General features: G+C 37.5%; 1 protein-coding gene across 1 annotated transcript; it reads right to left on the bottom strand.

Annotated features, from left to right (window-relative positions):
- Positions 1–1,334: 1,334 nt before the first annotated feature.
- LOC144444956 (adenylate cyclase type 10-like) lies at positions 1,335–26,200 on the bottom strand. The gene is made up of 32 exons (XM_078134511.1): positions 26,170–26,200; positions 25,713–25,904; positions 24,705–24,848; positions 24,302–24,448; positions 23,656–23,867; positions 22,550–22,682; positions 21,748–21,870; positions 21,085–21,167; positions 20,164–20,320; positions 19,090–19,240; positions 18,670–18,746; positions 18,106–18,289; positions 17,681–17,730; positions 17,347–17,512; positions 16,428–16,620; positions 16,059–16,145; positions 15,228–15,508; positions 14,372–14,618; positions 10,825–10,993; positions 9,358–10,035; positions 7,790–7,937; positions 6,915–7,128; positions 6,318–6,455; positions 5,480–5,655; positions 4,973–5,123; positions 4,594–4,685; positions 4,063–4,178; positions 3,605–3,701; positions 3,228–3,343; positions 2,776–2,893; positions 2,233–2,425; positions 1,335–1,679 (listed from the first exon to the last, which is right to left on the bottom strand). The coding sequence occupies exons 1-32, from the start codon at positions 26,198–26,200 to the stop codon at positions 1,335–1,337; spliced, it is 5,409 nt and encodes a 1,802-aa protein (XP_077990637.1).
- Positions 26,201–27,870: the final 1,670 nt, after the last annotated feature.

The following is a 27,870-nucleotide window of genomic DNA, read 5'->3' as shown; positions in this document are numbered from 1 at the left end:
TCAACTGCTACAGTGATGAATGAGTGTTGTCACACTTGGGAGAATGAAGATTCCCCTATAATCATAGTTTTTTGTTCCTTTCAAAAAGTATGAGTTTGAGTTTCAGTGTTAAATTTCAAAAATTGATCTACAGGCACACACAAGCGCGCGCGGACGTACGCACGCACGTACACACACACACACACACACACACACACACGTGCGTGCGTGCATGCATGTATGCATACATATATACATACATACATACATACATGTATACATACATACATACATACATACATACATACATACATACATACATACATACATACATACATACATACACACACACACATACATACATACATACATACATACATACATACATACATACATACATACATACATACATAAATACACACACACATACATACATACATACATACATACATACATACATACATACATAAATACACACACACATACATACATACATACATACACACACATACATACATACATACATACATACATACATACATACACACATACATACATACATACATACATACACACACATACATACATACATACATACACACACACATACATACATACATACATACATACATACACACACATACATACATACATACATACATACACACACATACATACATACATACATACATACACACATACATACATACATACATACATACATACACACACATACATACATACATACATACATACATACATACACACACATACATACATACACACATACATACATACACACATACATACATACATACATACATACATACATACATACACACATACATACATACATACATACACACATACATACATACATACATACATACACACATACATACATACACACATACATACATACATACATACATACATACACACATACATACATACATACATACATACATACACACACATACATACATACATACATACACACATACATACATACATACATACACACACATACATACATACACACATACATACATACATACATACATACATACACACACACATACATACACACACATACATACATACACACATACATACATACATACATACATACATACATACATACATACATACACACACACACACACATACATACATACATACATACATACATACATACATACATACATACATACATACATACATACATACATACATACATACATACATACATACATTCATACATACATTTATCAAGTATACACATGTTTACGGTATGATGTCTTGCTTTTTATTAATGAATTGATTGTGTAAAAAAAAAGTCATAATAAAATGTTCTATATAATTCGTGGACGGTTGCGCGGTATAGGAAGGGAATATTTGTTAATTTCTCCATCAATGGCTGTAGCAATATGCCAATCTAAGTCGTCTTCGGTAGACAATTGCCACAATTCATCTTGTATAACCGAGTGGTTAGGATCAAACCATACAATCTGACTGTGATCTGCCCACTGATGCTCCAATACATTGTCCATCTCCTCACTGCAACCTATACTCTTTGTCAATGATTTACGACACGACTTCAAATCTTCTGACAGGATATAGAAGTAAGCGTGCATGTGATGATAGCGGGGTTTCAGTGATGGGAATTTCTTACATAGAAATTGAAGGTAACGCAATGCCTGTGGAAGAAGCAAAATAGAGACTAACGTATAAGGATTGTTCGTTGGCACATAAACATTTTACAAAGAAGCGCTTTCGCTAGGACAAAATATTAATATTAATTTCGAAGAATATACGTCCACAGTTTGTCCCATTGCGAATGGAAGAAGCATTTTTTCTTAAATCTAACAGATATAAAGTGATTGAACCAATATTGCATATTTATATTCTTTTAGACTTTATCTACGACTGTTTCTCAGTGCGATTGTTTACATTCATTCATGTGAAAATGCTGTTGAGATTTCATGCAAGGAAACTTTTGATCAATGATATAGTGGACAGCTCACAAGAACTAAATAAATGACATTTAATACAAATTTGCAAAGTACCATCACTTGTACATCTGAGATGTTCTTTATAAATTATATATTTTGATTTCAATTTACGTTCTGCTGTGATGGGTTGAGCGATGTTCACAAAATCACAAATTTTTCAAAGCCCGACAAATCATTTTCAAAGTGTATGTCTTTATTATTCCGTGCCACGTTGGTTGGCCTAATTTACGTATCTCACCTGTGATGCCTGGCTCTTCATTTTACGTACATCTACGCCAACGTTGATAGCATGACAAAGGGCCAATAGCTGAGCCTGTACTATCTTTGTGTACGCATTTGCGGCCATATAAGTTTCAAACGTATCGGGAGTAATGTCTTTCGCTGATATGAACCACTTTTCAGCTTCGTCCCAGTGGTTTTTACGAGAATGCCTTCCAGAACAAAAAGGAAAAGAAATATTCTGGGTTGTTCTGGTTCGTTGAAATTGTTTTACATGTAATTTGATTAACAAAAACAAAAACAAAAAACAAAAACAAAAACAAAAACAACGACGACGACGACATATCTAACGAATATAAACCACACACATACACACACACACACACACACACACACACACACACACACACATGTATATAAAAATGGTTTAGTAGAATGAGTGGAATATATGATAATTTTCGTCCGTTTTTGTATTTTACATTCAGTGAAATGATGTTTTATATGCCTACATTGTAATAAAGCTTGCCAATAAACCTGGGAGAAAAAAAGGAGCATAACTTACCAGAGAGCTAACGATCCATTCATGTAGTATCTAGGTATAGGATTCAAAATATGACATGGATCGACGGCGGCTTTGGTTACAAACTCTACACATTTATCGTGTGTTTCCAACGCAAATCCTGCAATCGAATACAAATACGACAGACATCGAGGTCAGGGGGTTGACCGGTAAAAGTGATTTATTGAAAACAAGTACTAAAATTATACAGCAAACTCACTTTTTGCTGTATGTATCGAAACGAATTCACAAACATCTATGTAGGCTAAACTACAATGTACTAAAGCCAGTACTATAAACCCGTCTAAATCCGTCAACGTGGACGGCGCGGCTGGTTGTCTCCGGATAAACTCACTGGTGACATGATTCCCCCATGTTGTACTTTATATATCATTAATTTGTTAACTCTTCAATAGGAAGGAAGGAAAAGGGGAAGAAGAATAAATGAAAAAGACCTAGTTCCAATAGAAGATCCAGACAACAACAGAAGTACCAGCCTCTACCCTCCGGCTCTTCTTCTTCCTCGCTGATGTAGCCCAGCAATTCAAGTACTTCTACTACAGGAACGGACCTTCAACAAGAGAAAAGATTTTTTCATTTTGATTTTATTTTTTTAATCTCGTTCTGTCTACCAGTATAATTTTATGAACAATCATGCAGCATTACCCATTTTACAGACTACGTAGCCGTCTACAGAGAGAAACTGCAACTGTACGTTTACCCTGATATACATTATGAATCTCGGTGATCAACGCAGCGGAGTTACAGATTCAGCAAGTAGACAGGAGATGATTTGGGACAACACAGAGACACGACTTTCAACTGGACTTACCTGTTACCCATTATCAATGCTTGAGCTAACGGTGGAAGAATGTGTAGTTTCAAGTTGTTATCGTGAAGTTTTTCCGAAACTTTCAATCCTTGAAAACCTACAAAAAATAAGTAGAGTGCGTTAAAATATTGGTTGTCTACCAGCAATCAGCAGAAAGTTACTAAATAGACAGGTACAGACACTTGGTGATCCAACATCGACCGGTGTGGAACTGGCTACTCCTTCTTTCTATCCCTCCCCTCCCTCCCACTCTCTCTCTCTGTTCTGTCTGTCTGTCTGTCTGTCTGTCTGTATGTCTGTCTGTCTGTCTGCCTGCCTGTCTGTCTGTCTGTCTGTCTGTCTGTCTCCCTCCCTCCCCCCTCTCTCTCTCTCTCTCTCTCTCTCTCTCTCTCTCTCTCTCTCTCTCTCTCTCTCTCTCTCTCTCTCTCTCTCTCTCTCTCTCCCCCCCCACAGCTTACCAGAATCTATTGCTTTCTGTATGCGACCATCAGCAAGTCGAACTGCCATGGCAACACAGTGTAGTTGACCCACAGTGATGAGGTCATCGGCGTTAAAACCTGATGCATCCAAACATCTACCAATTAAGAATTGAAAATTACAAGTTTTGACATTTAACGACACCACGAAATATTGAATTTTAGATGGCTACCAGCACATAAATAAGCATGTAGGATAAACATCTAGCAATTGATGGAATTCACAGTCAACGTAAAAAAAACATATCACCAAGAACCACCTTCAATTGAAAATGTTATCTTGACAGACACCAGTTTGCCAATATACCGCAACTATCCGACTGTCAATACGAATTATATTATTAATTATTCTATCGAATCTGGTAAAGTTTATTAACTTGTTTATAACAGTACGGTGGGATGGGGAGTCTTGGTGTCAAATAATAGAACTACGGTAAAATTAATAAATCTCGTAATTTTGGTAGATTTGAAACTATGTTTTTCATATTCAGCTGAGAGCTGGATTCTACCTACCTGGATAAAGCCATTTCTTCATAAAGCTCAACTTTGCCATGCCAAGAGTGGGTTTGACAGGACTCGATCATCGTCATGTATGCTAGCATGAGCTGGAAAAGGGAAGACGTAGAAACTCTGATAAGGGACTGGACAGAAATTATACAGGGGGGCACTATTTTTTATGCAAGTGTTATGGGGGTCGCTATTTTTGTGCAATGATATTTTTGATATCAGATATTCCTTTGTGCAAGCTTTTGATATGTTTCAGGCAGCGGACTTCTGAAAAACACAGCCCCCCCCCTCCCCCATTTAGTAATTCATGTCCAGTCCTTACAATCGACGGAGACATGTCCCTCTACGTTAGGTTAGGGTGGAGTGTACAGAAGCGTTTACTTACGTCACGAAAATCATCGTCAGCTTTCTCGGCTCTATTTACTTGCTGTAGAGCGGCCAGTAAAGCCTTGAAATCTTCATGCTTTTCATGATAGGCATGCCAGACGTGGCACAAACATCGAGTTTGCTCAACGAAGAGATTACATTTCAAACTCCTGTATGCAAAAAAAATAAAATAAAATACAAAATACAAAACTTTAAATGTATTTAGTTTGTGTCGAGATGAGACTTTAACTCTATTTACAATATTTACTTATAAGAGCGTTGTGTACGGCCATGTTGCTGTAATGAAACGATATAAAAAGTCAAAGACTCTTCGCGACAACCGATAAATAAGAGCGGTAGTATATCAATTTGGTTTGCGAGAATTAATAAAAATAGGTTAATTGATAAAAATAAAGTTTATCAATGTGCTATTTAGTAAATTTTAAACGAGAAAATGGGGAAGGGTTTCAATTTATGAATCCATGTTGAAGTATCCAAAAAATATATATATCAACAATATACTCACGACGCGTGTCCTACATATTTATGGGGATATTTGAGATGTAGATACTGTGTAAAGTTTTCTGTCATATAGCGGTAATAGGAACCAATTTTTGTTGATGGTTGTTTGTCGCCTAGACATTTAAGTGCATCATACAGGTGAGGCAGGGCTTCTTCTGAACGTCCCATGTGAAGTAATGCCTGGAATTAAAGAAATGGATAGTGAGAGAGACAGTGAGAGAGTGAGTGAGTGAGTGAGTGAGTGAGTGAGTGAGTGAGTGAGTGAGTGAGTGAGTGAGTGAGTGAGTGAGTGAGTGAGTGAGTGAGTGAGTGAGTGAGTGAGTGAGAGAGACAAATGGCAAGAGACATGACATTTTAACTCTGCCAAGAAAACTAGATTGGAATATCCAGTTTATGCAAAAAAAATCCCCGTTGTCACTCTCTCGCAAGCCAGAGTACACATTTCTGCTGAAGCAACGAAGTACCTCTTGTGGGTACGATTTGGACGGTGCCGTAAAGAGGCTTGGTGTTTACGACGTTGCGTTGTCGCAAAGTCAAATTATGTAGTAAACGTCCTGCAGGTGGATATTCTTTAGGGATCTTTAGGTACGATCACAGAACAAGTATTAAGAGTTATACAGAACTGTAAAAATATTCAAACTTTTCTTGTGCAGCGCCTCTTAAGGTAGCCCCGAACAGCTTTTGTCATTTTACAATAGTTTTTTATTTGAATAATTGATTAGTTGATTGATTGATTGATTGATTGATTGATTGATTGATTGATTGATTGATTGATTGATTGATTGATTGATTGATTGATTGATTGATCGATTGATTGATCGATCGATCGATCGATCGATTACCTGGCCGATAAGACTTTCCACCCTGGCCCTATCTTCATCTTCGATGTCTATGTGATCACACGGGTCTTCGAGAAGGGGTTTCCTTCCACTGTCTAAGTCCTTTAACATTGTGTGTGCTTCTAGTAAGTAAGATAGCCCCTACACGTGAGAAATATAAATGAAACATGAGCCTATTACTAGTTGACAAAAACGATAAAGAATACATATAAGACGGCCTTTCCGTTTTATATATAACTGAGGAGAGGCCTCAAACACGTGTAATAGAAAGAAATGACACGGTGGGTAGCAGATAGTCGAGCCGTTATCCAATGCTACACTGGCTGCAACTGGAACGTATTGAATCAGCCATGAGTAAACGTATGTCTGTAGCTGTACCATGATGGTACAATATATCCAACAAATTGATTTTTGGGTCCGCACCCTAAATCACGATTTCAACCTGTTACTGTACTACTTCTGAATAAAGTTGACCTCTAATGAACATGTACAGTCATTGTGTTCGAAAAAAAACCTTAATACTTTAGTTACAGTTAGAGCAGTTTCAAAACAAAAGGTTTTGCGCATATTTCCTGACGAATTTACGTGGAGAGAACTTACCGCCATAGTATTATGAGTTGCAACCGCTGCTCCACCAGCTTCCGTCAGAAAATGAACAGTTCGGTCTGTATTATTTGCAGCCCTCCAGTGTCTTACTAACTGTGGATAGACTGAAGCTAATACTTGTGGACATTCACAGTCCCGTAAATCGATGTCAAAATAGGTGATCTCTTCATCCAATACATCAGCATTCACTTCTTCTCTCAGCTTTCCACTGTTCAAATATTAAAACGTTATATTTGGCATAAAAGATATTCACAGGACTTTGCATGAACAACAGCACTTCAACCACGTAAGAAGGATAATTCATAGTTTAGAACATTTGAGCTTTCAATCTGTCATAGTTGATAATGATCAGTTGAAAAGGATAGTACAATGTCATGTATAATCATTTTGAATAGTGTAAGAGTCGACTGTGATAGATAAAAAAATCATCAATGTTACCTTTATCAAGTTTTCCTTGTTTTTGAGGATAATATTATATTTATTTTAGTTCATTTTATTTGACCTTGTTTAACAAGGGTAGCCTGGTAAACTCTTAAAGGAGTTTATCTCCCCCAGGGCCCTCAAAATTTGATAACACCGTAATAAGATCTGAGAACACCGTAACTCAATATCAGGTAATTCATAGACAATGAAGTTTCTGTGGGTAATAACGTGCTGTCATTCGGGATTCATTTTTCATCCTCTGCCACGACACCGTCCAAGTCAACCGACGCGACGCAACAGGACATACATATGGACCATGGATGGTATTATTTACTACTCACTATGCAATTAATGAATCTGATCGCGGCGATCACCCAGAACAAAACGAACGACACAAAGCGATTGAAATAGATTTTAATAATCAGATTGGCAAGCACTGTACTCACCTCATATTACTCATAAGCGAGTCACGTCTTCGTCTCTGTGTCTTTGCTTGTAATGCAGCCAATTCTTCGTCTTCCACTTGGCTTGTTCGCTTTGAAAATAACCCTTTCACACCCTCAATAAAAGTACTGCGCCGCCTTGGTTCCTCTGCTAAAATACAATAAAAGAGTACATTTTACAAACCTGTTCTTGGGGGAGGGTCATAGTTTGCATTACAAAGTTTGGGGGAGGGTCACATTTTACAATCCGCAATTTTGTGACGAACTTGAAGATTCAATTATTGTCAATTTGTTTTGTGTGTTTTGAGATGAAAAAGTGAGATGAGCACTCAACATTTATTTTTTGAAAATACAAATATAAAACTACTTATATTGTAAGAAAATTGTTTAAGAAAACGATGCACTTTGTTGAGTGTACCATCTCACCTTATCATTCACACTGTCCGTGAATGTTGTTATTACAATGTACAATATGATGGTGGTGGTAGCAGTGATGATGATGATGATGATGATGATGATGATGATGATGATGATGATGATGATGATGATGATTTAGTTTTGAATGTCATAGAGAACACTGACAGTGATACATGTACTGACTCAAGTAGTAACAGTGAGTCAGATTAAAGTGACACTGATAATGGCAATACTGAAGGTGAAGGTGATGATGATGACAATGATATCAGGGAACTTTTACAAGTGACCAGATCAGACAGAGTATGCACAACATGGAAAGCACGTTTTAGATACTAACTAGATTGTGTATGATTATAAGAGAAAGGTAACTAGCCAGTCTTTTACTGTTTGTCACTTTATATGTACAAATATTGCTTTCTAATATAGAGTCAAAATCATTTAATTTGTATGTATACATAACAATGGGAATATTGATTACCTTTCAGTATATGCAATTGTCATGGGGAGGGTCATGTTTTAGAAAATGGGACAAAGGGGAGGGTCACTTTTTACAAATGGAGAATGGGGGAGGGTCATGTTTTACTTAACAGACCATGTGTAATTTCTTCTGCCCCCCCCACCGTACATACTGAAGGCTCCCTTATTTTAATACAATGGTGGTCTCCATCCACAATTTGTTCCTGTTACTTAAGAAGTGTCGATTTAATCAAAAGTACGCTTTAATTAACTACCGCGTGTCCCATTCAAAATTAGACCCAAGTTTCATTCACATCCTTCAATGGTTTGATTTAGATATCTTGGACAGAAACGAACAAACAAGTATATACACACGCGCGCACACACATGCGCGCACACACACACACACACACACACACACAGGAGGGAAAAATAACAAGGCTCCCATCCAACTCCCGTTGACAAAGGTCATTATTCGTAGGGGTATTCTTGACTCATATATCTGTCTTGTTATGGATTTATATATATATATATATATATATATATATATATATATATATATATATATATATATATATATATATATATATATATATATATATATATATGAGAGAGTGGGAAAATCTTATATATTTGAAATAGTAAAGTTTATGCTGTATCTCACAACAATAGCTAAGCCGCTAAACCAAATATCTTACCAACTTCTCCTATATCGGAAATAGTCGACGATCTTCGTTCTTTACGAAACGAACGATCCGCTTTCCGTCCCCCCATTGCTGTAGATCTTCGCATGCCACGGCTTGGACCACCAGCTCCCGCATCAGCACTACCCTTTCCATGTTCTTGACCAGTAGGCAATGTGTGTGAAACGGACTGATAATGTGGCACAAACTCTCCCCCACCACAATGTTTACACTTGTGAGCTTGAGATTCAAGAAACAAAGCAGCCTGTTCGTGTAATTTCCGTCTCTGGTCACTTAAAAACAAAGTGTATGCCACCTCTTGCATCATGGAAGTCTTAAATCGTAAGAGTTTGCAGTTGGATATATTGGTACGCGCTTCCAGAGAGGTATCTGTCGTACGTGGACAGTGGCATTCGACACGTGTGGATAGTCTTTGATGTCCATGGTGACTAACACTGCCGTGGTGTAATCCAGACCCCATATTTATGCTGTGTGGGTCTGTTGGTTTGGCTGCACATTCAAATATTCGGGAATTCATTAAGGAATGCACGCTCAGTCGTATCTTCCTGCTACTGGCATTCGGTACTATTGCTTCAAGGAGAGAACGGGTACAGGTCAAACCAAGTACGGCTGCACATTTCACTACCATTTGGTCACCAGCCTTCATTCGGTCGATCTTTGCCAACAACATACCTGAAATTAAGACAAGGAAAGAAAGAAAGAAATACACGTGAAACACTAATGTGCTACAATCTTAGCTTTGTATCTCGAGCTCCTGACCTTACTCCATCTTTATTTTGTAGTTCAATAGAGTTATATTTCCCCACTGACTATCAAATGGAATTGTCTAATTCCCATAAACGCAGGCCTAGGCCCACTATCAAATGGGATTGTCTAATTCCCATAAACGCAGGCCTAGGCCCACTATCAAATGGGATTGTCTAATTCCCATAAACGCAGGCCTAGGCCCACAAACAGATTGCTCTTGTATGTACATGGTGTTTTTTTGTCATATATTTGACAACGATCGGGGGGGGGGGGGGGTACTCCCATCGGGACGTAAACGGGGATGTGCCTCTAATCACTTTTTCATGAAAAATCTCTAATTTTTACATGGGGCCTCATTTCCGTTTAAAATATCCCTAAACATGGGGATCGATAAATAGGTGTACTTTTCCATGCTTGAAACCGTTTTCAATTTCTTGAGTAAAAGTAACGATAAAATCAACATCAAAAAGTCAAAGAAATCGTTTCCGCTGAGCGACTAGATCCCAGTACTCAACAACCCCTACACAGGAATACAATACCCTCACCCTCACCCTCCCTCCCCCCCCCCCTCTCTCTCTCTCTCTCTCTCTCTCTCTCTCTCTCTCTCTCTCTCTCTCTCTCTCTCTCTCTCTCTCTCTCTCTCTCTCTCTCTCTCTCTCTCTCTCTCTCTCTCTCTCCAAAGAGACTAAAGAACCATGGACATACAAAATGTACCTTTCATGGAGTCTGGCACGGGTATGTCTTGCAATCTAACTCCAGGAGCAACGATACAAACATTGTTGTCAGACATTTCACCATCTGGAGACCCGCCTTCTTCTTCTATCACACTACTTGTCTCTACCGTTTCAAGTATATCTCTACTAGCCACCGATACAGGGGGCATCTGCAGACAAATACAATAAAAACTGAATAACACTCGGTATACATTTAGTAACAGTGCTATCTTACAATGTATACGGAAGCGTATTAGTGCCAAGTTGTAAGGAAAAAAATAAAATTTAAAATCTCGTAATTACGAGATTTCAATTCTCGTAATTACGACTTTTTTCTCGTAATTACGACTTTTTTCTCGTAATTACGAGTTTTCAATTCTCGTAATTACAACTTTTCGATTCTCGTAATTACGACTTTTTTCTCGTAATTACGACTTTTTTCTCGTAATTACGAGTTTTATTATGTTTGTTTCTTGAGAAATACACTTCCTGTTTCACGTGCACGTGTAGCCTGCCTGCTAGATCTGCGATAATGGTGAATCGAACTGAACTTATTTCATTTTACTTTCATCTCGGACTAAGTTACAACGAGATTTTTGAAGGAAAATAAAGAAATCTTCGTCAACTTCTTCTGCCATGACTGATCACTGGTATGATACATGTGGTAAGCCAACAGCAGTTAGTAGCAAGTCAGTTATCACTCTGAGCGCGGGATTTAGGAGTGAACCATTTGACTTTTGGGATTCCCAAGGTCCATATTTAGAAGGAGGCACATCACCCTCTCATTATCAAATATGTAGTATTGTTTTGTTTTTGGTTTGCTGCGGAGGAATGGAGTTAGAGGTAACATGGAAAATATAAGCAATCACATCAAAATAGTCACAGCCTTAAAATTCGGAAAGTACCTTGTTTTTATGCCATTTTCTTCGCCCCCTCCATCAAGTAACTTTACCCTTAAATAGTACTACATTCTAAGCGCTTTCAACGAAGTGCATAAAATGTATTTGGAGCTTGCGCCTTGCTGATCAAAAATAGGTCACATGCTGCCATGCATGGTGATAAAAACATCGTAAGACGCCACATGTTTTATACGAACATGAACTTTACTAATATATACATGTTTTAGATTTTCATAATAATCACAGGTTTAATTTAAATCGTTCTAAAAGATTCTCGTAATTACGACTTTTTGATTCTCGTAATTACGACTTTTCGATTCTCGTAATTACGACTTTTCGATTCTCGTAATTACGACTTTTCGATTCTCGTAATTACGACTTTTTGATTCTCGTAATTACGACTTTTTGATTGCCGTAATTATGACTTTTCGATTCTCGTAATTACGACTTTTCGATTCTCGTAATTACGACTTTTTGATTCTCGTAATTACGACTTTTCTATTCTCGTATTTACGACTTTTCGATTCTCGTAATTACGACTTTTTGATTCTCGTAATTACGACTTTTTGATTGCCGTAATTATGAAATTATGATTTTTTATTGTTTGTTATTTTTCAATTTTTGAATTGTTCAGACACGAATCTTATGATTTTGATGTACTAAGCAGATGTACTATAGAGTGTTTGACACGGTAACCGGTTTGTATGATTTGATTGCGTTTTTCGTTTCTTTAAAAAAAACTCGAGTGCATTAAAACAGCGAAGAATATTCTTTCATTACATGTCGGCAAAATGAATCAATAATGGATTTGAAATTGAAGAAAATAGTATTTACCATCTGATATTTGGTAAAATTCACAACTTTAGTTTAGAATTTTCTTCATTAAGGTAAATCAGATTTATACGGTTTTGAAATTTAAAATTCAATAACGTGGCACCGTAGGTCGTTCGATCAAGTTTGAAAATGTGTGGAGACCTTTTCCACGGTTGATAAATACTTGAATATATGTATTTGGTATGGTATAATAATATTGGTTTGAGGGTCAGTTAGCCAAGTGACCGGTTTGTCGAGGTTATTGACCCTGGTATATCAGGGTGTTAGTAGGAAGGCATTGGCGAGACGTCCCCAGATAGAAACTTTATTGATCCTTCTTTTAAGACGTTTCGGACCGGCCGTTAGGTCCTTCATCAGTCGTAATCCTGTCTTGTATTGGACAGTTTCCCTACATCTTCATCATTGGATATAAGTTGGAGTTGTGTCCGAATTTCAGAAGAATATCTATATGTTTAATATTGGACTCCATTATTTGAACAAATTCTTTGCTCATGATGAAGAATTCTTGTTGTTCTGGAATTCTTGTTTTGTGTTTATTATTTGGCTAAGTTCATTGACAGATTGCCTGTTTAAACATTGCAGTGTACCTACTAACTTCTTGTTGCATCCAGTATATGGTGTTGTTGAGAACTCAGCTGTTGCTTAGAACATGAACTTAAAATGGCAGTGTGATTTTTCCAGTTAGATATCAACTTACCGGAGAATTGTGACGTAATTACGAGAATAGAAATGTCTTTACGATTCTCGTAATTACGAGATTCAAAAAGTCGTAATTACGAGAATCGAAAAGTCGTAATTACGAGAATTGAAAAGTCGTAATTACGAGAAAAAAGTCGTAATTACGAGAATCGAAAAGTCGTAATTACGAGAATTGAAAACTCGTAATTACGAGAAAAAAGTCGTAATTACGAGAATCGAAAAGTCGTAATTACGAGAATTGAAAAGTCGTAATTACGAGAAAAAAGTCGTAATTACGAGAATCGAAAAGTCGTAATTACGAGAAAAAAGTCGTAATTACGAGAATCGAAAAGTCGTAATTACGAGAATTGAAAACTCGTAATTACGAGAAAAAAGTCGTAATTACGAGAAAAAAGTCGTAATTACGAGAATTGAAATCTCGTAATTACGAGATTTTAAATTTTATTTTTTTCCTTACAACTTGGCACTAATACGCTTCCGTAAATGTAAACCCTTATCATAAAACCTAAAGTTTTTGTTGAATTGAAATTCACACCAAATAGGAAAGAAAAAACGTGTTGACCAGAACTATGTAAATATTCCATTCATGCTGAGCTACAGCCCATTCCATGTTACTGTTCACTGACTATGTTTGATACAACCATACAGAAACCAATGAGAAATTTACACGGCACATTCTACACTTTCAGATAACAAAATTGTTACATTTTGTCTGAATGAAATAAACCAGATAAACGTACTGGCGCTGCATCTAAACGCTGAAACGTTGGCACCAACGTTTAGGTGACTGTATTTGATGTCTGCATGGTGCCACGTTAGTTCATTTCATTTAGACAAAATGTAGCAAGAAACTATATTCATTCAATCTTGCTGTCTTAAAGTGTAGCATGTGCAGCGCGGTTACGTTGTATCAGAGCCAGTGAACACTTAATATGAAATGGGCTGTAGCAGACCCTATAACTCCCGGTTATATTTAATACGAGTAAGCTGTATAACAGCCGAAACACCAGAACGATCGTCTCTAAATCATTCATAGCCCATGTAAAACAAATACAATCGAATTATCAAATTAGTAATACCACCATGGTATGTCATTAGTATAGTTATCATGGTTACCTGTTCATCGATATTGGCACTCCCTTTTCTACTGTGTGTTACCGATGAACCCCTGCTACTGACACTGGATCGACGGGACGTTCTCTGTAAAGCTCCACTGTCAGCGGTAACACTGACATCGTTGCCTTCGTCTTTTCTTTTCCCTGCCTCTTCCTCAGATACCACCTGGATCTTATTGGCGTAGTACATGTCTCGTATAAGCTGTTCACACCACGATGCAACGCCATGACTCCGCTCTTTCAAGATTCTAATTAAATTTTAGATTTAAAACATCGAGACTTAGAAAAATGATGATGAAGATTGAAAATATTTTATTTTATGAAATTTCGTTCATTTATTTAACGGATTGATGGGAAGTCTGACTCACTGCGTGTTAAACTTATCATAAAGTATATCTTAGAACCACAAACTCAACTAGTTTGATAGCAATTTTTCTGTTTTTTATTTATTAAACTTTGACAACAGCCAAAAAGACCATACATATTAATAACAGTTATAAACGTGGATCACTATGGATTCAGAGCACGAGGAAACCAGAGTGCCCAGGAAAACCTGCATTGTTTAGTAGGGTCACACTGAAAGACACTTCTTATTTACAGCACTATAATTGATGGTATATTTTGTGTGTGACCCTTTCTAGTTGATTTTGGTGAAGTCAAATAAGTGAATAAATGAATAAACAAACAAACAAACAAACAAACAAACAAACAAACAAACAAACAAACAAATAAATAAAGCAACAAATGAATAAATAAATAATAATTATAAAGAAATAAAGAAATAAAAGTAGCAATAAGGCTAATCCCACTCCTCTCACCCCTGAGCTGGATGGGGTACTATGTTTGTAATTACTTACTTTAGAAGTTCACCAGGGATACTTATAACGTCCAACATCTGACAAGCCAATGAGGCAAGAACGTCTGGATTGAGACCTTCAAGTTTTATGTGTAATGTGTTGGGACAAAACAGTACCCTGGCTGCAGCAGGACACGATGTCCGATTTGGTGGAAATGGTCGCATAGAAAGCAAACACACTGCAGAGGAATCCTTTGAAAGATCCGTGATAAACTCCCAAGACTCACGATCTATGAAATGAGCGTCATCCACAGTGAAGATAACACATTTATCTAGAGTAAACTTTGAATACAAAATAGATTATAAGGTATATTGTTATATGTGTTTGTCTGTGGCTGATGATAAGACATTGAAAGTTAAGCGTAGTATACCACCCTGTGACAAATATTTAGGCACTAGAAATAATTGTATAACCTCTACAACGTATCTATCAAACATCGATAACTCGACACAAACACCATGGCCGTCATTGACATTCTCGCAAGCTAGCTGTACTGAGTAACAAAAAATAACGATTAATTAATTATACAATAAGGAATGTGAGTAACTGCTGCCGTAAAAAGGACAGTGGTTTACGAGGAGGAGTCACGGGTTGGTAAGGATGACTACTAAAGTTCAAGTGTGCGTCTGTCACCAAAGTCAACTCGACGCAAAGCTGAACTCCACGTACGTACATCGATTAGGGTAATATTTCATATGGATTTTCCTTTCGCTCGTTTATCTTTACCCCCGAAACGGTGATACGTATGGGAGATTTTGATGCTACCCTGATAATATTTCTTTGTAATTGGTCACACTTTTATTACCATACATTAGAATGGTTTAATCTCACCTGGTGTACAATTGCTACTAAGAGCCTGTGTAACGCTTCACTACGATCTGCACACGACATCTGAGATACTTTACCACTGGTCGGAAACTAACAGGAAAGGGAGACAATTATTGATACCTTTGAAAAATGTATACTATGTTGGTTATGATAAATAAAAAGGCAATGCACTGTACGATGCCCCTAGTTTATAAAATATTTTATAAAATATAGACACCAAAATTATCAAATACAAACCATGTAACCTCAAACGAAGTCCTTCGTAATATTTAACATAGACCGTAAGACGCTTCCTTACATCAATTGTTAAATTATACAGATAAATACGAAAGGAAAGACATATTTTTGTTGACTATAAAACCGTCAGCCTACCTTGACATTTAGGAGATCGTTCAAAATGCAGAGGTCCTCATGGAGTCCTTCTTCTTTTATGTGATCCAGTACGGCGTGTTCTCGTTCTACGTGGTTGGCACAGTTCTCCATTTCTAGTAGTAGTTCCAGCAACGTAATAACGGTGTGATACGGTGCACCAGAATCATTGAGAGTTAAACTACATGAAACCACCCTGTTACAGAAATGACCAATAATACAATAAGACAAAAGAAATCATCACACGATTACACGTTATCTTACTGCAACAATATTGCGGTGTTACGAGAGGCGTTCGTCTTCAGAACAGTTTGTCAAACACAGTTTGAAATTACCTCTGTAGCAGAGTATTATAGCTAACGCGTAGATCGATATAAAAAGACTACTTTTTAGACCCTTACAATGTAACATTACATTTACAAAGATTACTATTTAAGGTAAACATGACTTATTATCACATTAAACCTCCCCATTCTCCAAATACAATGTACTGTTCACGCACGGTGCGCGATAACTTCTATTCATTGAAAATATTAGTTACACCATATAACCTACACGAAAGTATGGTCTATATGATTACACACAAGTTTCAATATGGTTATGTCATACAACTCACCTATCTCTACGTCATACAACACACCCATCTCTACGTCATACAACTCACTTTATTCCCCCCCCCCTCTCTCTCTCTCTCTCTCTCTCTCTCTCTCTCTCTCTCTCTCTCTCTCTCTCTCTGTCAGACAACTCACCTTATTCCCTCTCTCTACGTCATACAACTCACCTTATTCCCTCCCTCTACGTCATACAACTCATCCTATTCCCTATCTCTATCATGTACGTCATACAACTCGCCTTACTCTCTCTCTCTCTCTCCACGTCATACAACTCACCTTATTCCCTCTCTCTACGTCATACAACTCACCTGATTCCCTCTCTCAATGCTTCAGCTATACATGCTTCCAACATCCTGCTTTTACCAATGCCAGGGTCACCTTCATACACAATTACACGTCTATGTTCACCCTTCTCCATGTGCTCGACGATTAAATGAAGCTCGTCCATATACTTCTTCAGTTCCTTGTCTCTACCTGAAAAGTATCAATCAATCAATAAGTTCGGTTCAATGTCAACTCCATACTGATAAGTTAAAGTGAATGAATCGAAACCAACATATTTTATCTTGTTTGACATGAAAGTTTTTATTAAACATAGTGGAAGTATCCTTCGCCTTTAACTTTAGGGATGTGGTAACCTACCTAATAATGGATATTCACTCTCAGAAACCGTTAAATCTGGCATAGATTTCCTGAAAGAATAAGTAATGTATGTTTAGAAAAAACCTTGTAACTTAGAATACTAAAGTCATACTTTTTTCAAAGTCGTCCTAATTCAAAAATCAGATAAGTTGTCGAAACACTCAAACAAAAATCACGATCACAGTCTAAGTGTCAAGAACAAAATAAGCTTGTGCCTGACTTCTCTGTTGGGTATTTTCGGACGAAGAATGATAGAGGTCAATATTTGAGTAAATCGGTTTATAGAATGCGAAAATGGAAACAGAAGAGTAGAGTGACTGTACCTTCACTCGTATTGGTCAAATTTGACAAGAAGTGTGACCATCGTCCAATAAGCTTACGTTTCTCTCTTATACTCACCATGTAAAGAAAGTAAAGTCACTTACTTGGAAATTTCGACATACTCGTGTATGACCCCCGGGTTCTTTACTCCCTTCATCTCACGATGGGGAAGTTCAAGAAACAAATATCTTGGTAATTTAGAGTGGTGGTATGTCTCTGGATCACACGACAGTCTCCCTGGATAGTGCATCATCAGTCGAGCTGCCATGTTCACTTTACTACCAATTACTAAAATGGAATCAATACAAACACCGTACTGAACCACGTCATCGCCCTAAGCCCTTTCATTGTAATCCTTTTTCCTCAAACGGGGCGCATGCAACGTTCAAAACGGTGTGTGTGTATATATGCGTATGTGTGTCTGGTGGTGGTGGGGAGTATGAAGTGCTCCTAACTTGTTAATTAAGCAAATAAGAAATGATGTCAAAAGGAAAGTTAATTTCGCTTTAACACTACAAATTGTAATGTGGTTGGAGGCTCATTTCGTTCATCATTGCGGACTGGTAAGGTGGACAGTTTCTTTTGTTTACCTCTGCAAAATAGAAAAATTGACATTTTTTCCGTTTATCACCACAAATATATAGTAACGTAGGACGCCTGTCACTTACCAGTATATTCATGTCGGTACTTATGACCAACCACACCACAGAATGTCTTCCCTGTTGTCACCCCAATGGACACCTGTCTATGAATTGAAACATACTGACAATAACTATACTGACAAACTATAGTCAGTTGTCAGTTACTGTTGATTCGAACTTAGGCGGAAGTGACGTATGAGACTTGCTCAGCAACTTCCGTTAAACGCATTGCAATTACAATAACAATAGAACCAATCAATAACTTTGAATATCAACCCCAGCGTCAGATGATCCATACAAATCTTTCGGAATTTCTGAAATTAAAAAATAGATGGTTGGCCCAGTTTTGAAGTTTACAACGATTATTAAAGTACAGTGGTTGAACTGGAAGAATGGTGGGATCATTGCATAAAGCAAGATGTAGCAAGGCAACTGATAGCAACTTACAATATACTTTGTGTAGACTTCAACTTATCGAACAGTTTGTACGAACACTGCAATGCATGTAAACAGTCATCTTCATGCTTGTCACCGGGTAATCCAAAGATAGCCAGGAAAGTACAACCTTTATCGAACATAAATATTTTGTTCAGATTTCCTGTTAAAGGGATAAGGTAGTATGGTTACAAACACAACTAGAGAGAACTCCACATAAAACGCACACCCCCATCGCATGGAACCAACGCTAAGCAGTTTCTTTGGTAAAGCAGTTACACTAAAACAAAGAAGGGCCATGTAATGATCACACGTCCAAAGATAATTAGTTTTGGCTATTTTAATGTCTCTACCCACAATTTAAAAGTGTTGATTATATTAAAATGTATTTTAATTAACTACTGGCGTGCCATCCATATTTTGTTCTCAAGAATCTTTCCATAAGCTGTTCAGATATCTTGGTAACAAACAAGATTGTAAACATAACATCCAAGTCTGTCCAACCCTCGTATTGGCGAAGGTAATTATTGACATAATGAAATGCTCATCGAAAATAACCTGTTTGCTTTTGCTGTTACTTTGAAAATTCCAACCTATTCTCAGTTGAAATCAACAACAAAATGTGGGGCACCATAATTAGAATGTTGTCAAAATTTAGTCATTCTTGCATCCAATATGGCCGCCGAATATTGAGTTAACTCTATAGGAAGATACAAGATTTCTTTGAAAACAGTCCAGTGATCCCCCCCCCCCCCAACAATTTTTTTTATCTTTTAAAAAGGACCAAGAACAAGCTTGAACATGGCAAAGTTTGGAGAGAATTGAAGAACTTTGATTTCCATGGAAAATTCCACTTGTTATATAGTGAGTTACTCGCCGATTAACTAGCCAACCGAGGACAACACAGTTGCCCTATCTTTGAAGAAAATAGAAAACAATGATTGCAGACGGGAAAAATAAACTTATATTTTCTATCATTGCTGACCAAGATTCCTATAGGCTGATGAAGATGCGTCTTTATTCCCCGTCTATATGATTTCTTGTACAAATAACTATCACTTTATACCTTAAGTAACCAATTCTTACCATGGAACCTTTTTACCCCGTTGTGTATGATACCAAATGATGCCTGAAGAACATCAGCTTCCTCTCGTTTCGACACTTCAGCTAATGTCATATTAATGAAGATTATGGTGACTTGTCTCATTTCTGATAAATATTCTAACGGCAGGTCGTCATCGATCTATGGGAGGTGGGTGGGAGATATAATACACCGTTAGAGCTCGAGTGTGCCTTGTTGTACAAACGCACATGTAAAGGCAGTATACATCTTTGAAACATTGAGAAAGAGTACAATTTTACTCGAAACGTCTGTCTGTCTGACTGACTGACTGTCTGTCTGTCTGTCTGTCTGTCTGTCTGTCTGTCTGTCTGTCTGTCTGTCTGTCTAACTGACTGGTGCTGTCATCTGGCGTCTGTCTCTCCGTCTCCCCTCTCTGTCTGTCTCTGTTCTCTCTCTACCTCCCTCCCTCCCTCCCTCCCTCCCTTTCTGTATGTCTGTCTGTCTGTCTGTCTGTCTGTCTGTCTGTCTGTCTGTCTGTCTAACTGACTGGTGCTGTCATCTGGCGTCTGTCTCTCCGTCTCCCCTCTCTGTCTGTCTCTGTTCTCTCTCTACCTCCCTCCCTCCCTCCCTCCCTCCCTTTCTGTATGTCTGTCTGTCTGTCTGTCTGTCTGTCTTTCTGTCTGTCTGTCTGTCTGTCTGTCTGTCTGTCTGTCTAACTGACTGGTGCTGTCATCTGTCACTGTCTGTCTCTCTCTGTCTCTGTCTCCCCTCTGTCTGTCTCTGTTTTCTCTCTATCTCCCTCCCTCCATCCCTCCCTCCCTTTCTCTGTCTGTCTGTCTGTCTGTCTGTCTGTCTGTCTGTCTGTCTGTCTGTCTGTCTGTCTGTCTGTCTGTCTGTCTGTCTCTCAATATTATATTTACTGGTACTTTCTATACAAATCATACCTTCTGTAAAACTGTTTTCATGACGTATAAACGAAGTCTCTTTTCTTCATCACTTGTCGGCGTTGTAAACACTTCAACACGCTCTATAAAAGATATCATGATTACATTTCATTATCGGTGGTAAAAATACTCATATGTCGAAATTAAATGTTGATGAATTGAAGTACTCGTGTTGTATATATTGACTTGTTAAATGATTGCCGAATTATCGTATAAACGCATAGCATAGTGAAAAGTAGCTATGCATACATGGTGAACGTCGTGATATGATATAACTAACGTAGAATGCACCTCATAAATAAATAGTGTAAACTCTTGATGTTACGTACTTTGAAAATACAAACCTATTTTCAGCTAAAATCAATAAACAAATCTGAGGTCACTGTACATTTAAAAAAAAAATAGAGGTCAAAATGCCATCATCCATTACGACCTCCGAATGTTAACTCTATGGGAAATAAGAAAGTGACATTTCCTTGAAAGCAAGACGGTGACCCCCCCCCCCCCGTTTAATTTATTTCAAAAGGAACAGGAACAAACTTTCATGAAGTTCAGAGAAGATTGAAGAACTTATATTTCCAGGAAAAGTTGTCCCTGAGACACACTCTACACTTATTAATACTTGCTACTACTACTAATCAATCATATGGCTGTGCAACTTACTAGTCAACATTTCCTCGTTACCGCTGCCATTATCTTCAGACTCTTCTGCGATTGGACTTTGGGTGGAGACAAGGGCACCGATGTCTACCTGCTGTCCCGGCACCGCAGTGGATAGTTTTCGGACTGTACAAGATGATCGAACATTCCAAACAAAAACAAAAGTATTTAAAATGATGACAATTTTGTTATGATATACTAGTACCGTTGGGAAACTCGAGTTCACCACTATGCATGCTAGCCAACACAATTAATTGAAATGTACAGTGTATTTGTCTGAATGAACGTATTACGATATGAGCCGTAAAGGGATTACCAATCTAGGAACAGAAGGCAATTTCAAAAACGTTTCGTTTTCGATAACCACTTCTTGATTTAACAACACATGAATTTCACGCACTTGTTAAGAAACATCATTGACACATAAAGATAAACTTGCTTCACATTCTTTGTCTTAGTAGTGGTCCAGCGTTGCCTTATGGGAGTTGGAAGACATGCATATGTATTAGATGAACAGTAAATATTCACTACTATTCATTAGACGGTAATAAGCACTTAGGAGTTATGAACAATTTTTGGACCACAGTCTGCTAAGACAATCACAGAATAATGGATGTGAAAGAAGTTTCAATTTAGCGTTTCTTGGCACTTGCGCAAATATTTATGTGATGGAAGATTATGAAATGGCTCTTCAAACCCAAAGTTTATTAAAATACAGTTATTTTTTCTGGGGAGCTACTCCCCTTTAATATTTACCAAAACAACGTTTAGATATAAAATTAACCAGAATTCTACATTCACATACCGAATGACTGTAGTCCTAACTTGTTGACCTTCGATAAACTTGGCGATTTATCTAGTTTAGAATCAACGACATTTCGTCGTAGGTCACCTCGCTTTCCATTTGGCGTCTCTGGTCGACTACTTGTAGCCCATATCTAATAGCCAAGAAATGACGTCATTGTTTAAGCAATACAGCCTTACTATATAAATGGGGCTAAGGTTGCCTATGATAAATTCAGAACTAGTAGGTAAAACAAAAGGTAGACAATAAAGAAAAGTGAGGGCGTCATATATACCGCGGCTACGACATATATTTGGTGTACAAAGTTTCGACAAAGAGGACATGATAGTATTCATTGTTTAAAATACTTTATAATGTATTAGAGTTAATAAAAAAATCAACACAAATTAATGTTATACTGCTATACTGTGGTAATAACGATATTAGAGGAGAAACACCACAGGAATATGCTTTTAGAAAACGAACTGAATTTATTGCCGGGGGCCGGGAGGAAGGGAGCTGAGGCTGAGAAGAAAATTTTGGTCACAAATTTACTTACAGCCCCCCCCCCCCCCCGGAATCAACCAAGGAAGGTTTCGACATAGCCGCCAATCCCACCGAACGCTAGTACAAAGAGATATCCCTGCATACAATTGTACACTACCCCCCCCCACACACACACATACACATACACATACACATACACATACACATACACACTGTAGATGTAGAATTGTACCGTGACGATATACCTAAACACTACATTAACGTAAGATATTTTGGAAACTTGGGCCTACAACTTGGTAAATAACTGCGCCTGAGAATTAATTTAGTTCAGAGAGCCTCAAATCAAGATCGAAATATATCAAGCAAAATATTTCAGATCCTCAGGATTTTCAACATCCCCTCCCCACCTTCGCATCCCTATTTTTTCCCTAGGTCCCCCCCCCCTCGTTCCCTAAGTACACGATGGATGATTAGGCTTATATCTACGTGTGAAAAAAATGTCCATCATATACGCATGTTTCGTCAGCTTAGTTGTTGCCGTCTTTTATAATATTAATCAACTGAAAAAACAATAAGTAGTTATATCACCAAGTAAAGACATAAAAACGAAAAAGCATTACCCTGACGTGTTTTCCATCGGATAGATACTCGTATGTAAATTCTTCCTGTTCAACTATATGACCCCAAGCTGTGGGTGATAAGGTCACTGATCCCGATATGGCGAACCCCTCGGCTTTGTTGACCTCGTCCACTGCCTGACCAGTCGCCACGAACAGACGTGAATCTTCGTGGTTACCGAAATACGTGACGTGAAGGGGACCGTCGGCAAGACCTAAACAAAACGTACACATATCGAGCTGTTTAGTCGTAGAATATTTTCTGCAATGATATGTTTCAATCAAACGAAGTCACGAGTATTTTCTAGCTGAATGAAGAAAAATATTGGCGGGTGAATAATATAATTATACCTGCTGAGTAAGCAATATTTATGAAAAACCAGGAATAATTTTGACACATATTTAGAGAATGAGAGAGACCTTCGTGACGTAAAACGACCAGGGTATAAATTTCAATTTTTTTTTCAATATGAAATCGGTCTGGAAACTTGATTGGGTTTGGTTGAAAAGAAGCTAAACAAAAATAAGGGTAAGTGTTTGAAGTTTTGACAAAGACAATAAACTTAATGATCAGTACTATTTACTGTGTTGTTTGAGCAATGTATCGTAGTTGGCTATTTCTAAAGTACGAACTCATCGTCCAACTTACCTATCTTGACACGGAGCTTGACTCCTACATCGGTATCCCAGTTATCGCATTTCTTTTGAATGTTCAAACCACATTCTACCGCCCTCAAGACGGTATCTTCGAAGAAATCAGAGTTGTCTACTTCCCACAGCGCGAGCAGTGCATCACCTTCGGTAAAGCAATGAAAAGTATTTTAAAAAATCAGCGGTACACGAATGGACAATCTATATGAAAAAAAGCGTTGAAGTGACAGTGTTAATCAATCAATCAATCAATCAATCAATCAATCAATCAATCAATCAATCAATCAATCAATCAATCAATCAATCAATCAATCAATCAATCAATCAATTAATCAGTCATTGATCTATTGATCATGACAATATATTTTGTTTAATGTCCATCCTTTCTTTGTGAAACTTACCTGCAAAATTAAGGACGTCACCACCGCTACTAAGAATATTTTCAACGATTGCTCCCAGGTAATCATTGAGTGCCTTACTCAGTCTGTCTGTACCACAACCACCCTTTGTACTCATAGCAAACTTCTCACATAGTGCGGTGAATCCTGTAAAATGAGAATGATACAAGGGCACATGGCCAACAAACGTACAAATCTAATACTTGGAGTCATTCCTCTTATTCTGTCCAGTTGTGGATCCGCTACACCGTTCACTATCAAATAGTGAACAAGCAAGTGGTCATGTATCATTAATTGACACTGCACTATTAACAGTAACTGGAGTATCTGAAGATCAGACAACCCAATAAAATATTCATTAAAATAGTTAAAACACCAAGAATTATACATTGTACATTAGAGGCAGACTATATCTCTAATTACAATATACAGGTGGAAATCGTGATCGCGTTGGAAGCGCTGATTTTAGGGTGCGAACCCCAAAATCACTTTGATTGGATTGATAGTACACCCTTATGTGTACTTGTGATACACATACAGGTTTACTCACGGACGATTCAATATACTGTTCAGGGTGTACGAACAAAACAGTTTCAGAAAACGTACCGTCCAGATGCATGAACGATTCTTTGTACATGTAACATGAACATACATGAAGTTTATTATATACTCTATGTTTAAACTCAATCTACTAAGTTTTTTCCGAAAGAGAATAGGTGATCTATAATGAGATATTGTCATAAGATTGGATTATCCATAATAATTGTATTTAAAACAGCAGGCCTTTTAAATTTCGCGGCAAGGATACAATAATGCGCCGCGTGACTTCTTATCCTAGCTGTAAAATAAATGCCCTCACTAGGGCCTTGCGAGCATGTGTCGGATATCGATGGAAAGGATATCGATGGAACACGTTAATTCTTGACCAATATGGCAGAGGATATTTAATGCAAATTGTGAAAAACTGAATACCCTCTCCTTGTGCTAAACACAAGACAATGTCATACATACCTGAGATATCTGCAAACATAAGAACACTGTCTAGATTCTTTACACTTGGTAGTTCTTTATCTAGATTACACCTGACGACTATGTCAGGAACGTGCGTCGCCAACTGGTTGGGAATTTCTCCCGTCTTATGAACGATAGAAAAATGACTGCCTTCTCTGTGTATGGATGATACTTTTAGAGTTGCTCCACTATCTGTGTAGTAATGTTGAATAGTTTGTTTTAGGGGCCTGTTAAATCATTTCGGAAATGGGGAAACGGTAAAGAGCTTGTCAAATATGACCATTTCATTCTGCAGTGCCCAGATGGTGAGCGATTCGTATGACCCTAACGGATATTTTTTGATACAATCCTGCGACTGTTGTTGACCTTTTCTCTCAAAGTTTGTATTTTAGTTTCACAAGTTTGAAATGGTGAATCTGTCGAGCAATTTGGTGAAAGAATTGTAAACAATACCCACCTGTTGTGATTGTAAACTGCGGGGTTGACATTTTTAACCAATGAAAGTCGTAAACTTGTCTTCAAATGAATTCCTTACATTTTAGTAGATTTTGGAGTCCGAAGTTAAATTCGAACGCTTTGCAAATTACCAAGTCGAACTTTTTCAGTATTGTTGAGCGCCCTCTGGCGTTAGTTCGCTGTTCGAAACGCGCACCTCGATGATTCCCTTGTTCAACGCAGAAAAAAAAGACAAGGGCAAACCTCGACACGACGTATAAAGAGAAACGGGCAAGCGAAACAGTATTCGAACATAAACTATGTACTCGAACATTAAAAACAGGAACGTCTTGCATTAATTATCAAATCTGAACGAACTTAGGCCTAAACGTATATTTCTGCTGTTACAAAATGATGGCAACTAAAATGGAATATTAATATACTGTACTTAGCTCGGATATGGATAACGTCCACCCGTAAATTTTTTGGTACTGCCTGAATTTAGCAAATTAATTGTTCCAGTGAAAATGAGAAACGCAATCGCTTTGACAGCAACGTGGAATAAATAATATGTTCATAAAAATTGAACATGTTGACATACATCTCATTTTGAAAGGTTATCAAGTTAACTACAGTACTTCGAAACCTGCAAAACGACGGAGGTTCAAGTCCACAGTTTGAACGGAGGTTGTTTCATCCCGGTTTGTCTGCAGTATAACTACAAATATTTTTTTTAAAAAACGATGCACATGTAAAGGAAACTTCTTGAAAAGAGTGCTTATATGGTATGCTCCCCGGGACTTGAGGAAGGGTAAAGGACCATTGTGTGGTTACACAATATAGGTCAATGCGAGCTAGGGGTATTAATTGTAAAGTGCTTTGAGCAGTGTGGAAAAGCCTACATATCAACTGTCGTTATTGCCAATATTATTACATTACTTTACCAACACTACAAAACTCTCCAATCTCGGTTTATCATACAATTGGACAGGTATAAAATATACATCTTAACCATTATAATTTATATTAGTTTTATTTCAATAAATTTCTATAATTTGTAAAGACAGAAAAACATGATTTTGTTCATATCTAAAACAATAACAAATATATCTGAATACACAGATTTGAAATAAATTTTATAAAAAATTAAAACAAAATTCCTTGACTGGCATGGCAGTCTAATGTAGCAAGACAAGTTAAACTGTACATAAGGTACTACAGAAATGAGGTGAGTTTATCAATTAGGCAGCATGATGTTTGTTATGTCTCAAAACAGTGGTTTATGTTATGGCCTCCATACAAAATACAGACACTGATAGTACACACACACACACACAATGATACATTTACCAGACATTGCTCCCAAATATTTTTCTTCACTCAACCAAGGTAAATACTGGCAATTTAAGGAGTGCTGTCACAAGTCGCTACATGTGTAGTGCCAAACTCTGATGTCACTTGTATTTTTCAGCTGACTGAACACAAATAATAGGAAATAGTATGTCTATATCTCCTCAAGCATAATTTATGAAAATTAGGGGGGGGGGGGGATTTGAAAGGCTTTGACTCATATTTCGAGCACAGCAGAATCAATGATGTGGACAAGAGTTGCTGTGACACAGAATGACCAGGTCATAAAGCCCATATTTTTGTTCAGACCTGTTCAACCTGGCTTGGGTGTGGTATAATTTGTCTTATTTAGCCTGATTACGGATGAGATCAA

Source organism: Glandiceps talaboti, chromosome 2, assembly GCF_964340395.1.
Source record: "Glandiceps talaboti chromosome 2, keGlaTala1.1, whole genome shotgun sequence".
Taxonomy (NCBI): domain Eukaryota; kingdom Metazoa; phylum Hemichordata; class Enteropneusta; family Spengelidae; genus Glandiceps; species Glandiceps talaboti.
Note: the sequence above shows the minus strand (reverse complement) of the source record. Positions and strands in the feature narration are given on the sequence as shown.